This window comes from Panthera uncia, chromosome D2 (genome assembly GCF_023721935.1).
Source record: "Panthera uncia isolate 11264 chromosome D2, Puncia_PCG_1.0, whole genome shotgun sequence".
In the NCBI taxonomy this organism is placed as follows: Eukaryota; Metazoa; Chordata; class Mammalia; order Carnivora; family Felidae; genus Panthera; species Panthera uncia.
In genome coordinates this window covers 60,521,072-60,533,916 of record NC_064818.1, presented here as the reverse complement: position 1 = coordinate 60,533,916, position 12,845 = coordinate 60,521,072, and the positions used below count along the sequence as shown (strand labels likewise).

Below are 12,845 nucleotides of genomic sequence, written 5' to 3'. Positions count from 1 at the left end.
GAGTAATTACAGTTGATACACAATATTAGTAGGGATGTAAAATGATCCAATCAAGTTAGGAAAACAGTTCAGCAGTTTCTTATCATGTTAAATGTACACTTACCTTTTGATCCAGCAATTTCATTCCTCAACATTTACCCAAGGGAAATGAAAATATTTTTTCATGTAAAGACTTGTACATAAATGTTCATAGCAACTTGATTCATAACTAAACACTAGAAACAATCTGAATTCCCATCAACAGGTAAATCAATGGACAAATTGTATTATATCAATATAAGAGAATATTACTCAATGATAAAAATGAATGAATTATTGATATACACAACAACATGGCTGAATCTCAAAAAACACACCACACGAAAAAAAGCCAGGTACAAAAGAGTGTATAGTGTATGATTCCATTTATATGAAACTCTAAGAAAGATATAACAAATATATAATGATGAAAAACAGATCCATTGTTGCTTAGGTGGGGTGGCAGCTGTGAATATTGACTGCTAAGGGACACAAGGGCATTCTTGGAAGGTGATGATTGTGGCAGCAGTTGTTTGGGTATATGCACTTGTCAAAACCACTAAACTTCACACTTGAACCAAATGCTTTTATTATATGTAAATTATATATCTCAATTACATCTTCAGTTTTTAAAAACAAAATATATATTTATGTAACTTATTTTAAAAGTCCAGAAAGGTACACTCAAGATCCTAAAACAGTAGTATTTCAGAGGTAATATTCAAAACATTTAATGGTTGGGAATGATAAGTACCAACCAATCAGAACAAATGGTGGGCATGAACAAATGCAACAGCCAACCCATGTAAATGATGCTCCCTGAGCGGAGCATTGGCCCCAGGAAACAACAGATATCAGTAGATGGTGGGATTATTGATGCTCTTTTCTTCTTTTTGCTCATTAGTATCTTCTAATTTTCTACCCATATTTTCAATCAGGTACTTTAAAATAAAGGGGAAAAATCTATCTTTCCTTATAAAAAAGAAAAATGGTACCCTGTTGATACCACATTTAACACTGTTATAAAATTCTAATGGGTCTCAAAATCCTAATGGAACTTTTAAATAATAGATACGAGAAATGGTATACTAAAACAGCATTGAATTAGGAGTTAAAAATGGATAATGCCATAAAAATACTTCCTATCCACCACAAAGAAAATAGTGACATATATTTTTAAACTATTTTACCATTTTAATATTTTAAAATGCCCTCCCTTTGATCCTATTCCAGCCAGATCTCCGTATAACTGATTATGTTTACTAAGAGACCTAGTATCTTTCCTCAAATAGCCCAGGCTCTGAAATGCCACATTGCTCAAAATTCATTATATAGTGTTTTCCTATGGGTATCTTGGCCTAGGTCAACCTTCAGAATCTGGCTGAGCAAGCCAAGAGATCAAACGATAATTATCAACCCTGGATAAATTTTTACAGCAAAATTACAGCCCATGATCGGAGAGTTGCTGCTGCCTTCTCTTAGCATAACTACCTCCATCTCTATGGCTTGTCACAGCAACAAACCTTTGCTCTGGGCAATTTCTTTAGAGGTAAGCACAATAAAAATCTGTCTATAAGAGCAGTCGTTGAGATGCTATGATCAGCAAATAATGACCAGGGAGTCCATTTTATCATGTCTCTCTCTATCCACAGAGAAACCCTACCAGTTCCCCCATCAGCCCAGTAGAGAGTCAATAGCTGGTTTAGCAACATGACTCCTTTCTGAAACTCTGAAAACCCCAGGATAAAATGATGCTACTGTACAATCTCCTAATGTTGTTTTACAATGCAGTTCAAATTTGTGATTTTAAAAGCACCTCAGCCCACTATGAGTTCACAGTTATCTTTAATGATTTGCAAATCTCAGTGTTTTTAATGACTCATTTTTGTACTGTGGCTATGCTGGTAATACCTGCACCTAAGTAGTTATTGCTTATAATACCCTGGGCTGTCAGGGTGTGCAGTAAATGAGAAGCAGCGGCAGTATCTTCCACCTTTTCAAGTCTTAATTTACTCCTCCTCCATTTGAACATAAGCCTATGGAGCCTATAGAGTCGCTGTGTCATCTCTTGGAGCGCACGCCATCTTGGCTCATGGGACCTCAGTCATCCACAGAGGCTGACCACCCTTCTCCTCCCCATGGAGAAAAACAAGAAGATGGCAGCTAGAGGCCACCAGGGTCTTTCCTTCTGGACGCTCTGACTTCTGAAGGTGAAAGATCTGTCCCCAAATCACAGTTACAAAATATATATATATATATACAGAACTTTTCATGAGGTACTCAATGTGGCATTTCCACAAGATATTCAACTATAAATCACATTACCAAATCTAACTTTATCCCAATATTATAGTGTTATCTGTTATTATTAGTATCATGTGACAATTCTTATTCTTTAATTTCAAAACATAAGTTATCACCATGTAATAATAATAATGGCAGATATTTACTGAACAGTTACTATGTGCCTGACATTGTTCTAATCTTATCCATACATTAATTCATTTAATCCTTAAAACAAATTATTGTTATGATGAGCCAGAACTTGAACCCATCTATACCATAATAGGATACATCAAGAATCACAGATCCCTTTTCCCTAGGGAAGTGAATTTCTCATAGGGTCACCGGGGTGGCTCAGTTGGTTAAGCGTCCAACTTCAGCTCAGGTCATGATCTCATGGTTTGTGAGTTCGAGCCCTGCGTCAGGCTCTGTATTGACAGCTCAGAGCTTGGAGTCTGCTTTGGATTCTGTGTCTCCCTCTCTTTCTGCCACTCCCCCACTCGTGTTCTTTCTCTCTCAAAAATAAATAAATATTTAAAAAATTTTATAAAAAAAAAAAAGTGAACCTCTTATAGCCACCCAAGGACTCAGTAGGAGGTTGACAATAGATATATTTCAAAAGTCCCTGAATGGACTGGAAAATCTCCAGTGTTGTACATATGTAATAACTGCCTTGCTTTACCTTACCTGCAAAGGTCTTTTGTCTAAACAAAATATGACCCTGAGGTAAGATAACATCAGTGATTTTCAAAATGGAAATGGTCCCACCATGATTCTTTAGGTCTAAGGTGCTCTTGGCAAATTCTCTGGGGTACATTCTCATCCTCCACACTCCTATATGGTACACAAAGAGTTGATGACCACACCTCATCATAGAGTCACCGTCTACAGTGGAGGGTGATTTCCATCTGTCATTTTTCTCCTGGGACCCTGTGGGAAAAGCAAGAGAGGATGGCACTACCTCACCCACTCCCACTTCCCACCCCCAGCCCTTAGCATTTTCACTGCCGATAGTCAGCAACTGCCCTCTCTGTCTCAGGGCTGCCCCCAGGCTGCTGGACCCTGCTGCGCTGCAGGCAGAAGAACCTTTCCAAAGCAGTCCTTGACCAAAGACTACCAGAATAAGGGTTATAAATACTCAGCTGCCTTCCCCTGAAGGGGACAACTCTGAGATGTCTTTACATTGTCTCCAGAGCCCCCTGCGAAATGTAGCCAGTCTCCCACCATGGAACCTGACTTCAAATTGCACCTAGCTTGATTCCCTTCCCTTCTCAGACCCACTTCCCCACTATTAGTGGGTTTCCTGGGATCACTTCGTGATAAATCACTTCATGGCCATAACTTCCTTGGGTCTGCTTCTGGTGGTGAACTGAGGACATGTAGACAATCCCTCTAAAATCCTACTTCTCTGTATAATCTGAACAAGCATCCTGGAGTCATTAAGTTTCCTGCTCCCTGCAGTGGGGACCTTGGTCCCATAGCACAAGTGGAATGATCCACTTGTAATGTCCTTGCTTAACCCTGATCTGCTTACTCCTCTATAATTTCAAAGATCACGGAGGTCAAGTTCTTGTGAGGGGGATGACCATAATGTCCTCACATAATATTACTGAATCAGCACCCTTAATGAGGAGACTTTGAACTGACGTCCAAGTAATTGAGGCTTCAACAGAAAGAAAATACAATGGATTCAATGACTCCAAATGTTGGCACGCAGCCTGAAAGCCAAACAGATCCCGGTCCTATATAATTCTGTTCTCCAAGTAGGAGGTCTAAGAAACGCAAGGTCTTCAGAGGATACCAGCCCAAACCCGTCATTTTAAAGTCTTGGTTCCTCTGAATCAAATCCTATGTTAAACATTTCTCATAGTAGTTTTAAACTTTAATTACATACTCTACCAAAGCAAAGATCAAAATCTCTACAAAGGTTCTTTTTTATTTTTTATGATGAAGTATTTATTAGTATGTCTCTTTGGAATAGATTTTCATACCCCAGGCCTGAAAAGAAATTCCACATAGAAATCATTCTCAAAACACTTTCTAAATACTTGAGAGTTTGTCCTTTTTTCTCACCTCATGCAATGACTTGTTAATGAGGAATAATTAAAATAGATTCTTATTAAAAAGAAATGCACTGCATTTCAAAAATATTTTTTAAAGGTAAAACCTATACAGCAATGTTTATAATAGAGAAATTCAGATCCAAAGTTTCATCTATACAGAGTGTCTAGACATAGGGTGCATTTCAAATCAATCAATGTAGTAGTAACAAAAGATCTGCTTTATGCAATGTGTCAGCCTAATTGAATGATATAATTACAATCTGTTAATATCCATGTGGACCAAGCAGAATGTCACCACTCTTTTATGTACATGACGATGATGGTTTTGCATTTCTTTCCATCCTGGAATTTGAACACTGATTTCTCTAAATATTTGTGATCCAAGGGATTTGAAAAAGATTCCTCCAAAACGTTTCAAAGAGAATTTCATGAGCTGCTCTACTGGACCCAGGCAGGAGCTTCAGGTTAGGACTTCACTTTGGATGGCCTGTAGAGGGGAAATCCACCCCCAGTAAAACGAGGGCCAGTTGGCTTGGCCATTGACAGGGTGTTATCCATGGATATTCTGTCCTTATTTCTGTAAGACAGGAGGTGAAAGTTAACTTCCTTACCATCTTTTTTCCTCTTTCTAAGTTTGGTGTTCTCTAAGTTCCCTGGGTGAGTTAGCCATTGAAAACTGCTTTGATTAAAGCTTCCAGTTTTAGACAAAGTGGTTGTTTAAATCTAATTAGGTGTTCGCTGATAACACATAAAATTAGGGAAAGACACAATTAAACGTGCCCTCCTAATGTTGATCTAAATGTGGACATAAGACCTCATTATAACTCAATTATGGACTTGAGACTTCCGACTTGTAATCATCTTCCTGTTTTATAAAACATCTGTTTAGTTCCAAAGATTCATCAGAAGAATCTTTCTCTTGGCTCAGTTATAATGACGAATTCATCATTTATCAACTTTTGTATTTCAAATTTTCAGTGGAAACATAAATATTTACCACACGCGTAAGGTATCTTCATCAAACTTGGACATTTATAAAATACAAATTTTACTATAACTTTAGACAAGCAGAAATTATTATTAGAAATAGTTTAAGATACAAGAAAATCTGAGAAAGATAAATAAGATAGTACATTGGTCAACAGATAAAGGGAGTCCTGCCCTAAAATCTATAATGTATCTTCTACATAGATATCCTTTAAATACACACACATACACACACATTCACACGTGTACACACACACACACACACACACACACACACTCAAGTTTCCTGCAGAGGTACCTTAAATTTATACAAATTCCCTATTGTGAATTCAGGGGTCTTACAGAAAACATCTTTGGAACCCCTTTTTAAAAATAAAAGTTAAGCTAATAACTAAGACCAAAACCAATTAGATTTGACAACTGGAAGTGATTTGCCTCAGAGGAGAGAATTCCACCTTTTGGGAAAGAATCTGACTAGTTCTACAAACTCTAGACCAGCCTGGGATTCCAGGACAGGAGAGTCAGAGGCAGGTGGGTGGGGGTGCAGGTCAGGATGGAAACATGATGAAAAGGGTGTTTGAGAAAAATGAAAGAAGGCATAAATGCAAAAGTGGCATGAGTTGCTATTTTATAAAGAGCAAGTGTGGGGAGAACGTCCACAGAGATTATTCTAAATTATTCCATTTGGAAAGAACCTGAAGAAGATTGGTTAATCAATCCAGCAGTTTCTTAGCAGAATTGATTTCATTATTATAAAAAAAAAAATCATCCTCCATAAATAGGACAAAAGCTTTAGCCTTGAATGGATCCAGTTAAGAGGATTCCTTCAAGTGCTTGGCAACTTGTCTACCCCCTGACTGCCGGTAGATGCAGCAAGCACCACCTCCTCCAGCCCTCTCTTGCCTTAAATAACCTAAGTTTTCCTTTCTGAAGTAACTTAAGCATAATGCTTCTGGCTTGCTCTAAGCTGACTGATGGGAATGATGTCTCCTTTATATTGCCTTTGTAATGCATTTACAGACCAGCACAATGGCTCCCTCAGCCTTCTCCCTTCCAGTCCACACCATCTCAGCACTCTTGTTCTTGCCTCAGTAAACTTTCATTCAGCCCTTGAATACTTTTGCTCTTCTCCTATGAACCCCTCTCTCTGTCTACTTCCAGTTTATGGATCCCCAACTAAATGTAATTGCCAATGGCACCCTAACCAGGGCAGAATGGCTACAAGTGAGCAATTTAGGGAAAGGAGAGGACAGGTAAAGACAAAGATTCTACAGCTCTGCTACCCAATAGAAGTTTCCACCATGATGGAAAAACTCTCTGTCTAGAGCCTGATGTGGCATCCACTACCTCCATGTGGCTATTTAGCAGTTGAAATGTGACTAGTGCAACTAAGGAACTGAATTTTTAATTTGATTTAACTGTAGTTCATTTTTAATTAAATACCTACAAAAGACCTATGGATGGGGGCCGTGCAATTTTAGTAGATGTGCCAATGGGAGGGACTGAGCCAACAGAATGGCATTTCCGTTGGCTCAACACACTATCAGTGTCCAGAAAACTATGGGTGGAAGGGGATCAATAAGGTCAAAGGTGACTAGGCCAAACTGCAGGACCAAGGTAGGGAAGTTGGTCAGCTCTAGGAAGATAATTAACTGTTTAGCTAAGTGAGCTATTTGTAACTGTGTATACTAGACTGCTGGTCTCCAAAATAGATGCATGTACTCTCAAAAATGAGTAAGATGACCCACAGGGAAGTGCCAAGAAGGTAGTTCAGATTCTGCCCATATTTTGTCTTTAAAAATTAAAAACAAAATCTCAGTTTACTAATATTTACTCACAATGTCATAATAGTATTTTGCATGTGATATACAAATGAAGGACTCCTGGGTGGCTCAGTCAGTTAAGCATCTGACTCTTGACTTCAGCTCAGGTCATGATCTCATGGTTCATGAGATGGGAGTCCCCCACGTCAGGCTCTGTGTTGACAGAGCGGAGTCTGCTTGGGATTCTCTCTCTCCCTCTATCTCTGCCCCTCCCTCACTCACACTTTCTCCCTCCCTCTCTCTCTCCTCTCTCTCTCTAAAGTAAATAAACACTTTTTAAAAATTAAAATAATAGGGGTGCCTGTGTGGCTCAGTTGGCTAAGCGTCCAATTCTTGGATTTCAGCTCAGGTCATACTCTCTCAGTATGCCCTGCTTGGGATTCTCTGTCTCCCTCTCTCTCTGCCTCTCTCTAAAAATTGAATAAATAAACATTAAAAATTAAAATATATTGGAGATATAAAACTATTCTAAAATAAAATTTTGTTTTAAAACTTAACATAAATATATATTTAATATATATGCATATATTGGGGGGGGTGCTACAAGTTCAAAAGTGTTTTACTGATAAGAGTGTGCACTAGAAATGCTTGAAGGCCACTGAGCTGGATTCATGCCTCACACAGGAACTAGCCATGTTGACGTCTTACCAGCTCAACCTTGCTGTCCTAAAATAAAACCAGTGTCTCCACTCCAACATTGAGTCACATCATTAATATCAGTGCTTCTCCAGCTTAGATGTGCATGGACATCACCTGAGGACTGATGTTACTGCACATTTCTAAGGCTCATCCAGAGCCTGCTGAATCCAAACATCAGGAAATGGGGCCTGGGAACCTGAATGTTTAATAAATCCCACCAGTGATTCTGTATCAGGTAGTTGCTAGACCCTACAATAAGACAGACCCATAGGAATTAGCTCAAATTTTTAGCAGGATTTTATTCTACCAAGGAGTTGGCATCAGAATGTGGAACAGGGGAATATTCTGATTTACCAGAAGGGCAAATTTTTACTGGCAAATCAATTTGCATCCAGTTACTTTAAATAGCTGTTTGCCACTAATGAATCACAGGCGGATGTACCTCTTTCCCCATGTCCCTGCAATGCCCACGTGAATGAAACACCAAACTTGGCTTAAACCCGCAATGTGAGTACTACAGAATTAACTAGATGAGTTGGGTAATGCCACTCAGCCAAACCAAGGTTCAAATCTATTGATTCATCCAAGTCCACTCTCTCACCCTAGCATTAGGCAAATGATGAAAACAAAGTGAAAAGAACATTTACTCTTCCACATGCAGGCATCCTGAAACCCAAAATGTTAACCTGAGATCACATTATCATCTCCTAGAAAAATAAGAGCTCACGTCAATACCCCCAGCAGATACTGAAGTCAGTTATTAGACATAAAGATGGTTCAGAGCTAGATTATCTAAAACATAGGTAAAAGTTATTCGTGGGCTCATCATTATCATGGCACAAAATGCATTATTGAAAAGTACAGCTTTACCAAGCCTAAACCCCTTAGCAAAATCACCTGTGGTTTTAAGTGTGGACATGCTTTTAGTTTGTACAAGCCTGGCTGTGAACCTCATTTGCAAACATTGTCATGGCATAATTATCTCCAAACCATAAGAACAGTGGGGCGGTGGGGGCGGGGGGGGGGGCGGGCAGGGAAGACTACATACATTTCCTCTGCTCCGTGTTAGGTCCATCAGTGAGCAGATATTAATGGATCCCTGTTAGGGTCCTAAGGAGAGGCCTCAGTATCAAATGAGACATGCATCTTGCCCTGACACAAACCAGGGGGGGACCTGTAAAATGTCATTTGTTCACCCTGTTACCGACTTTAGCCCAGTGGATTCTGTGACTCCATGACTGTCTGCCAATTATTTTCTTATCAGCAGGTAATAGGCACAACAAAATTAGAATAACATTTGACTAATTCTTACTTCTGAGTGTATTCTTTACGTTTCTGAGCTAGGTATTTCTTCTTTAAGTTCATCAGTTCATTGGTAAGTTTCTCGATTTCATATTTATATTCTTGGCTCTGTGATTCGTACATATTCAGCTCCGAAGACAAAACCTAATGTGACAAATAACAGCAGCATTAACAGAAGATATGCAGTGAGACAATATCCTTTCCTGAACATTTTTCCTAATCTGCTGCCATTTACCTCACTGAGGCTAGTGTTACAAAACCACGCCCAAGTCTAACAGCTAATCCTCGCACTTCCGCCAGCTCTCAAGATCTGCACCGAGGTAAAAATCCGACTGAGGTCTGAAGTCTCATAATCCAGTGACAAACTTAACAAAACCTCTGCTTAAAAGAAGTATCAGGCCACATTCAACGAGGCTCACACATGAATGGTGTAATGTGTTTCAAGAATATGGTGAGTAGAGACAGAAAAACTCCCAGGCATGCAGGATAAAATTGCTTTTAAAGCCTTTTTAAAAAGCATTCAGAGAAGTCATCACTAGGGACAGTGATTCATTTGAGGATTATGGTAAAAAATTATTCTGGAATCATCCTGCCACCACCACCACTAAGTAGGCATTCAATTTCTGTGTTTTCCTAGGTTGCTGTTCTGCTAAATGTCTATCACCTCTTTACTGTGCTCTTTGGGACTCTTCACAGGTTCTTTCTTTCTCCAGGCACAGTAACGCTTTCTCCTGAGAAGCAGGGAGCTATGATATGAACGCAAGAGAGTCCAGGGAATGTGTAATAGGACCCTGATTACCTGCCTCTTCCACTATGGTGTTCAATAGATGCTGCTGGTCTTGGCTGGGCAAGAAGGGTGGGCATTTACTCACCTGACCAGGATATGTAAAGCATTCCTGAGCTAGGGGCACACCTCACAGAAATCAAACGGAAGAAAGGAAGGTTACCATTCTAAGGGGCATGCAACAGACTTAGACTTATTTTTTCCTCTTGCTCACTATTTTAAAAATTTGCACAAAAGGAGGATCTTTGTCCTAACTTCTAAACTCTTCTAAACTTCTTTAGTGCTTCTAAACTCTTTCCTTTAATCTCTATGAAAATGATTCTGACTATGTTATCATGAGCTAAAGAGTAAGACTTTCATGTTGGGAGAAAATCTGCCTAATAGTTAAGCAATTAGGAACCAAGGTTCTATTTCCAAACAATGAATATAGCGTTTCCTAAAAGAGTCCAGATAATGAGGACAAACTAGCAGACAGGCTCAGGACCACCACCTCTGAACCTCTTCCACCAGGGGTCATATTTCCTCAGCGCAAAAAAAAAATCTAGATTTCCTGAGTTAAACGGTTAAAAATACCAAAAAGCTCCTGTGAGTCATATAATGCTACCCAGAGCTAAGTGTGGCTATCTGACAGTGGCATAAAGACAGACCTGTGAGAAAAGGAGCTTTTATTTTATTTGGAATACTCAATTGTTGAGAAGGGTGAAAATGATCAAAAGATTATGCCTCATGCAAAACTCAAACTACGTCTCAGGATACTCGTGTGAAATAAACACTGTGAGTGAGAAGTTGAAAATTAATGTTCTAATTACACTTCTGTTTCATCTGCCTTTTTAAAGAAGAAGGATGTGCTTGTAAAACGTGCTACTTGTGAAGGGATTAGCACTATAGTAGTCGATTTTACCCCAGGCAGAAAGGCAACAATCATCGCCCTTGTCATGCAGGTAAGTTCCAGAATTCAGCTGGCGTGTGCTACATTCTGTGCATGCGTGTGTATAAGACTTCTCTGACGTGCCAAGAATATCTAAGTACTTGTTTGGGAGGTAAAGCTCCAAATATAATGGGAACACACAGTTTCTGAGAAAACTTTTTAAAAAGCACGTGTAATAATAAAACATTCCATCTCCCCAGCTGACGTTCTTAAGTCGCCGAGAAGGGAAATTATGCTAACAGAATTCTAAAATGATTTTACTTTCCTTTCATAGCAACTTATTTGAGAGATGGTCGTGAAGGAAGGCCCTGGGGGCTGGGCAGTAGCCCGTGCTTTCTGTACGTTTATTTCAGGTGGAATGGAATTGCAAAAACCTGCTTTGGCACAGTGGTCTGCTTCAGTGGATGATGGTGTTAAAATATTTCCTCTGCTCTTCCCCACCAACCACATCCTCTACCTCATCTTGAGGTGGTCCCTACACACCCCATCCCCCGAATTTCCATTCTGTCACCATCACCCTCTCTCCAACTCTTTCCTTACTCGCTCACCACCTCCTTTCAGGAAACAGAGAATTGTGAGGTCTATTAGTCTACATGCTGGGTGGGGGGGGTAGCTCTGAGATGTGCCCTGCTCCTCCTGGGACTGGAATTCTAAAAGGAAAAAAAACAAAACAGGCCAACCTCCGTGGAGTGTGGCATTTGGGAGCTGGGCTCCTTGTACTGAGGGCTTGTCCGGGTCCCCAGCAGGTGGCCGTCCTCTGGCCAGGAAAGCACTGAGGCTCCCACTTACTTTCAGCTGCTTGGTCTTCTCCCGCAGCGTGTGACGGTAGATCTGTAGCTGTTCCGCAGCCTCGGGGCCGGGCTGCCGTGCCAGGATGTGCTTGAGTTCCACATACAGTTTCTCTTTTTCCTGGTGGAGAGCACACCCACAAGGGAAAGAATCAGCCCCGTCAAGACAGAGAAAGCGCCTTTGCCAGCACGGTCAGGAGAACGTGGGGCCACCTAGGTGACTTCAGAGTGCCCCACCGAGTACATCCACCATACATTCTATCAAGAGAGCATCGAGCCAACCCTGGCCAATGGCTTAGGATGTGCCCAGCATTTGGATACAAATAATAAGGCAAATGAGGAAGGGAAAGTCTCTGTTACCTAAGCTTATGATCCCATGACCAAGAGACAAGGGCAATGATGCAAGATTGGGGCATGTGCTGTGGCCAGTAAAAGTAGGGAGTGGGGGAGGTTTCACAAAAATGTCATTTGACTTGTTGCTTGAAGAATGAGTAGTAGTTTTCCCCAAGCGAAGGGAGAAAAGAAAAGCTTTTTAGGCCAAAGTCCAGAGTTAGGACAAGGGAGAAGTGAGTCTAGTTCAGTAGGTGCACAGGAGGAAGTAGTGGAGAGAATAGGCTGGGCTCAGGTACGTTCCAGGCTGTATGGTCTGGGAAAGGATAAGCCATGCCTGGGTTTGTCTTCAGAGGAAAAGCTCCAGCAGGAAGGCAGAGAACAAAGTGAAGAGACTACTCAGTGTACCAGGATAAGGAGAAGATGAAAACAGATGGACCTAAGGCAACTAGGTTGGAAAGGAAGTAGATATGAAGACATTCCCGAAGTAGAATCAGTGGGATTTGGTGAAAAATCAGACAAGTGAGGAAGGAAGGAGCAGGGCCAAGAAGACTCCAAGGCTTCTAACATGGATACTTTGGGGGCTGGAGGGTGATGGTGATGGAGGCAGGGAGGCTAGGAAAGAAGGAGTGGGGAAGGAGGGAGGGAATTGTCCCCACATTGTCTCCTGATTATCAGTGGGGTCCGGATATATTGAGCTTGAGATACAGTGGGATATCAACAAGAGGAGTTGAAAATGAGGTCCCAGAATTTGAACTGAAGAGCAAATTGGAACTGGTGGTGGGTTATGGCTACAGTCATGAGAGCAGCTCCACCAACCAAGGATGGCCTCTGGGGTGGCCAGGAACTTGAGGTCTTTGGGAAATCCAGCATATCAGGGGAGGTAAGGAAGAAAGACAC

At 40.7% G+C, this 12,845-nt stretch overlaps 1 protein-coding gene across 2 annotated transcripts in view; it reads right to left on the bottom strand.

Annotated features, from left to right (window-relative positions):
* Positions 1-3,714: 3,714 nt before the first annotated feature.
* CFAP58 (cilia and flagella associated protein 58) overlaps positions 3,715-12,845 on the bottom strand; it is a 106,725-nt gene continuing 97,594 nt past the window's right edge. Inside the window, exons 16-18 of one of the 2 annotated variants that reach the window (XM_049645697.1) lie at positions 11,617-11,736; positions 9,126-9,259; positions 3,715-4,941 (exon numbers count right to left, since the gene is read on the bottom strand). In XM_049645697.1, the coding sequence (XP_049501654.1) occupies positions 4,830-4,941; positions 9,126-9,259; positions 11,617-11,736 (366 nt within the window). In that variant the 3' untranslated portion in view covers positions 3,715-4,829. Of the gene's footprint in view, positions 4,942-9,125; positions 9,260-11,616; positions 11,737-12,845 lie in introns of those variants that run through there. The other variant, XM_049645699.1, reaches the window with a different exon arrangement.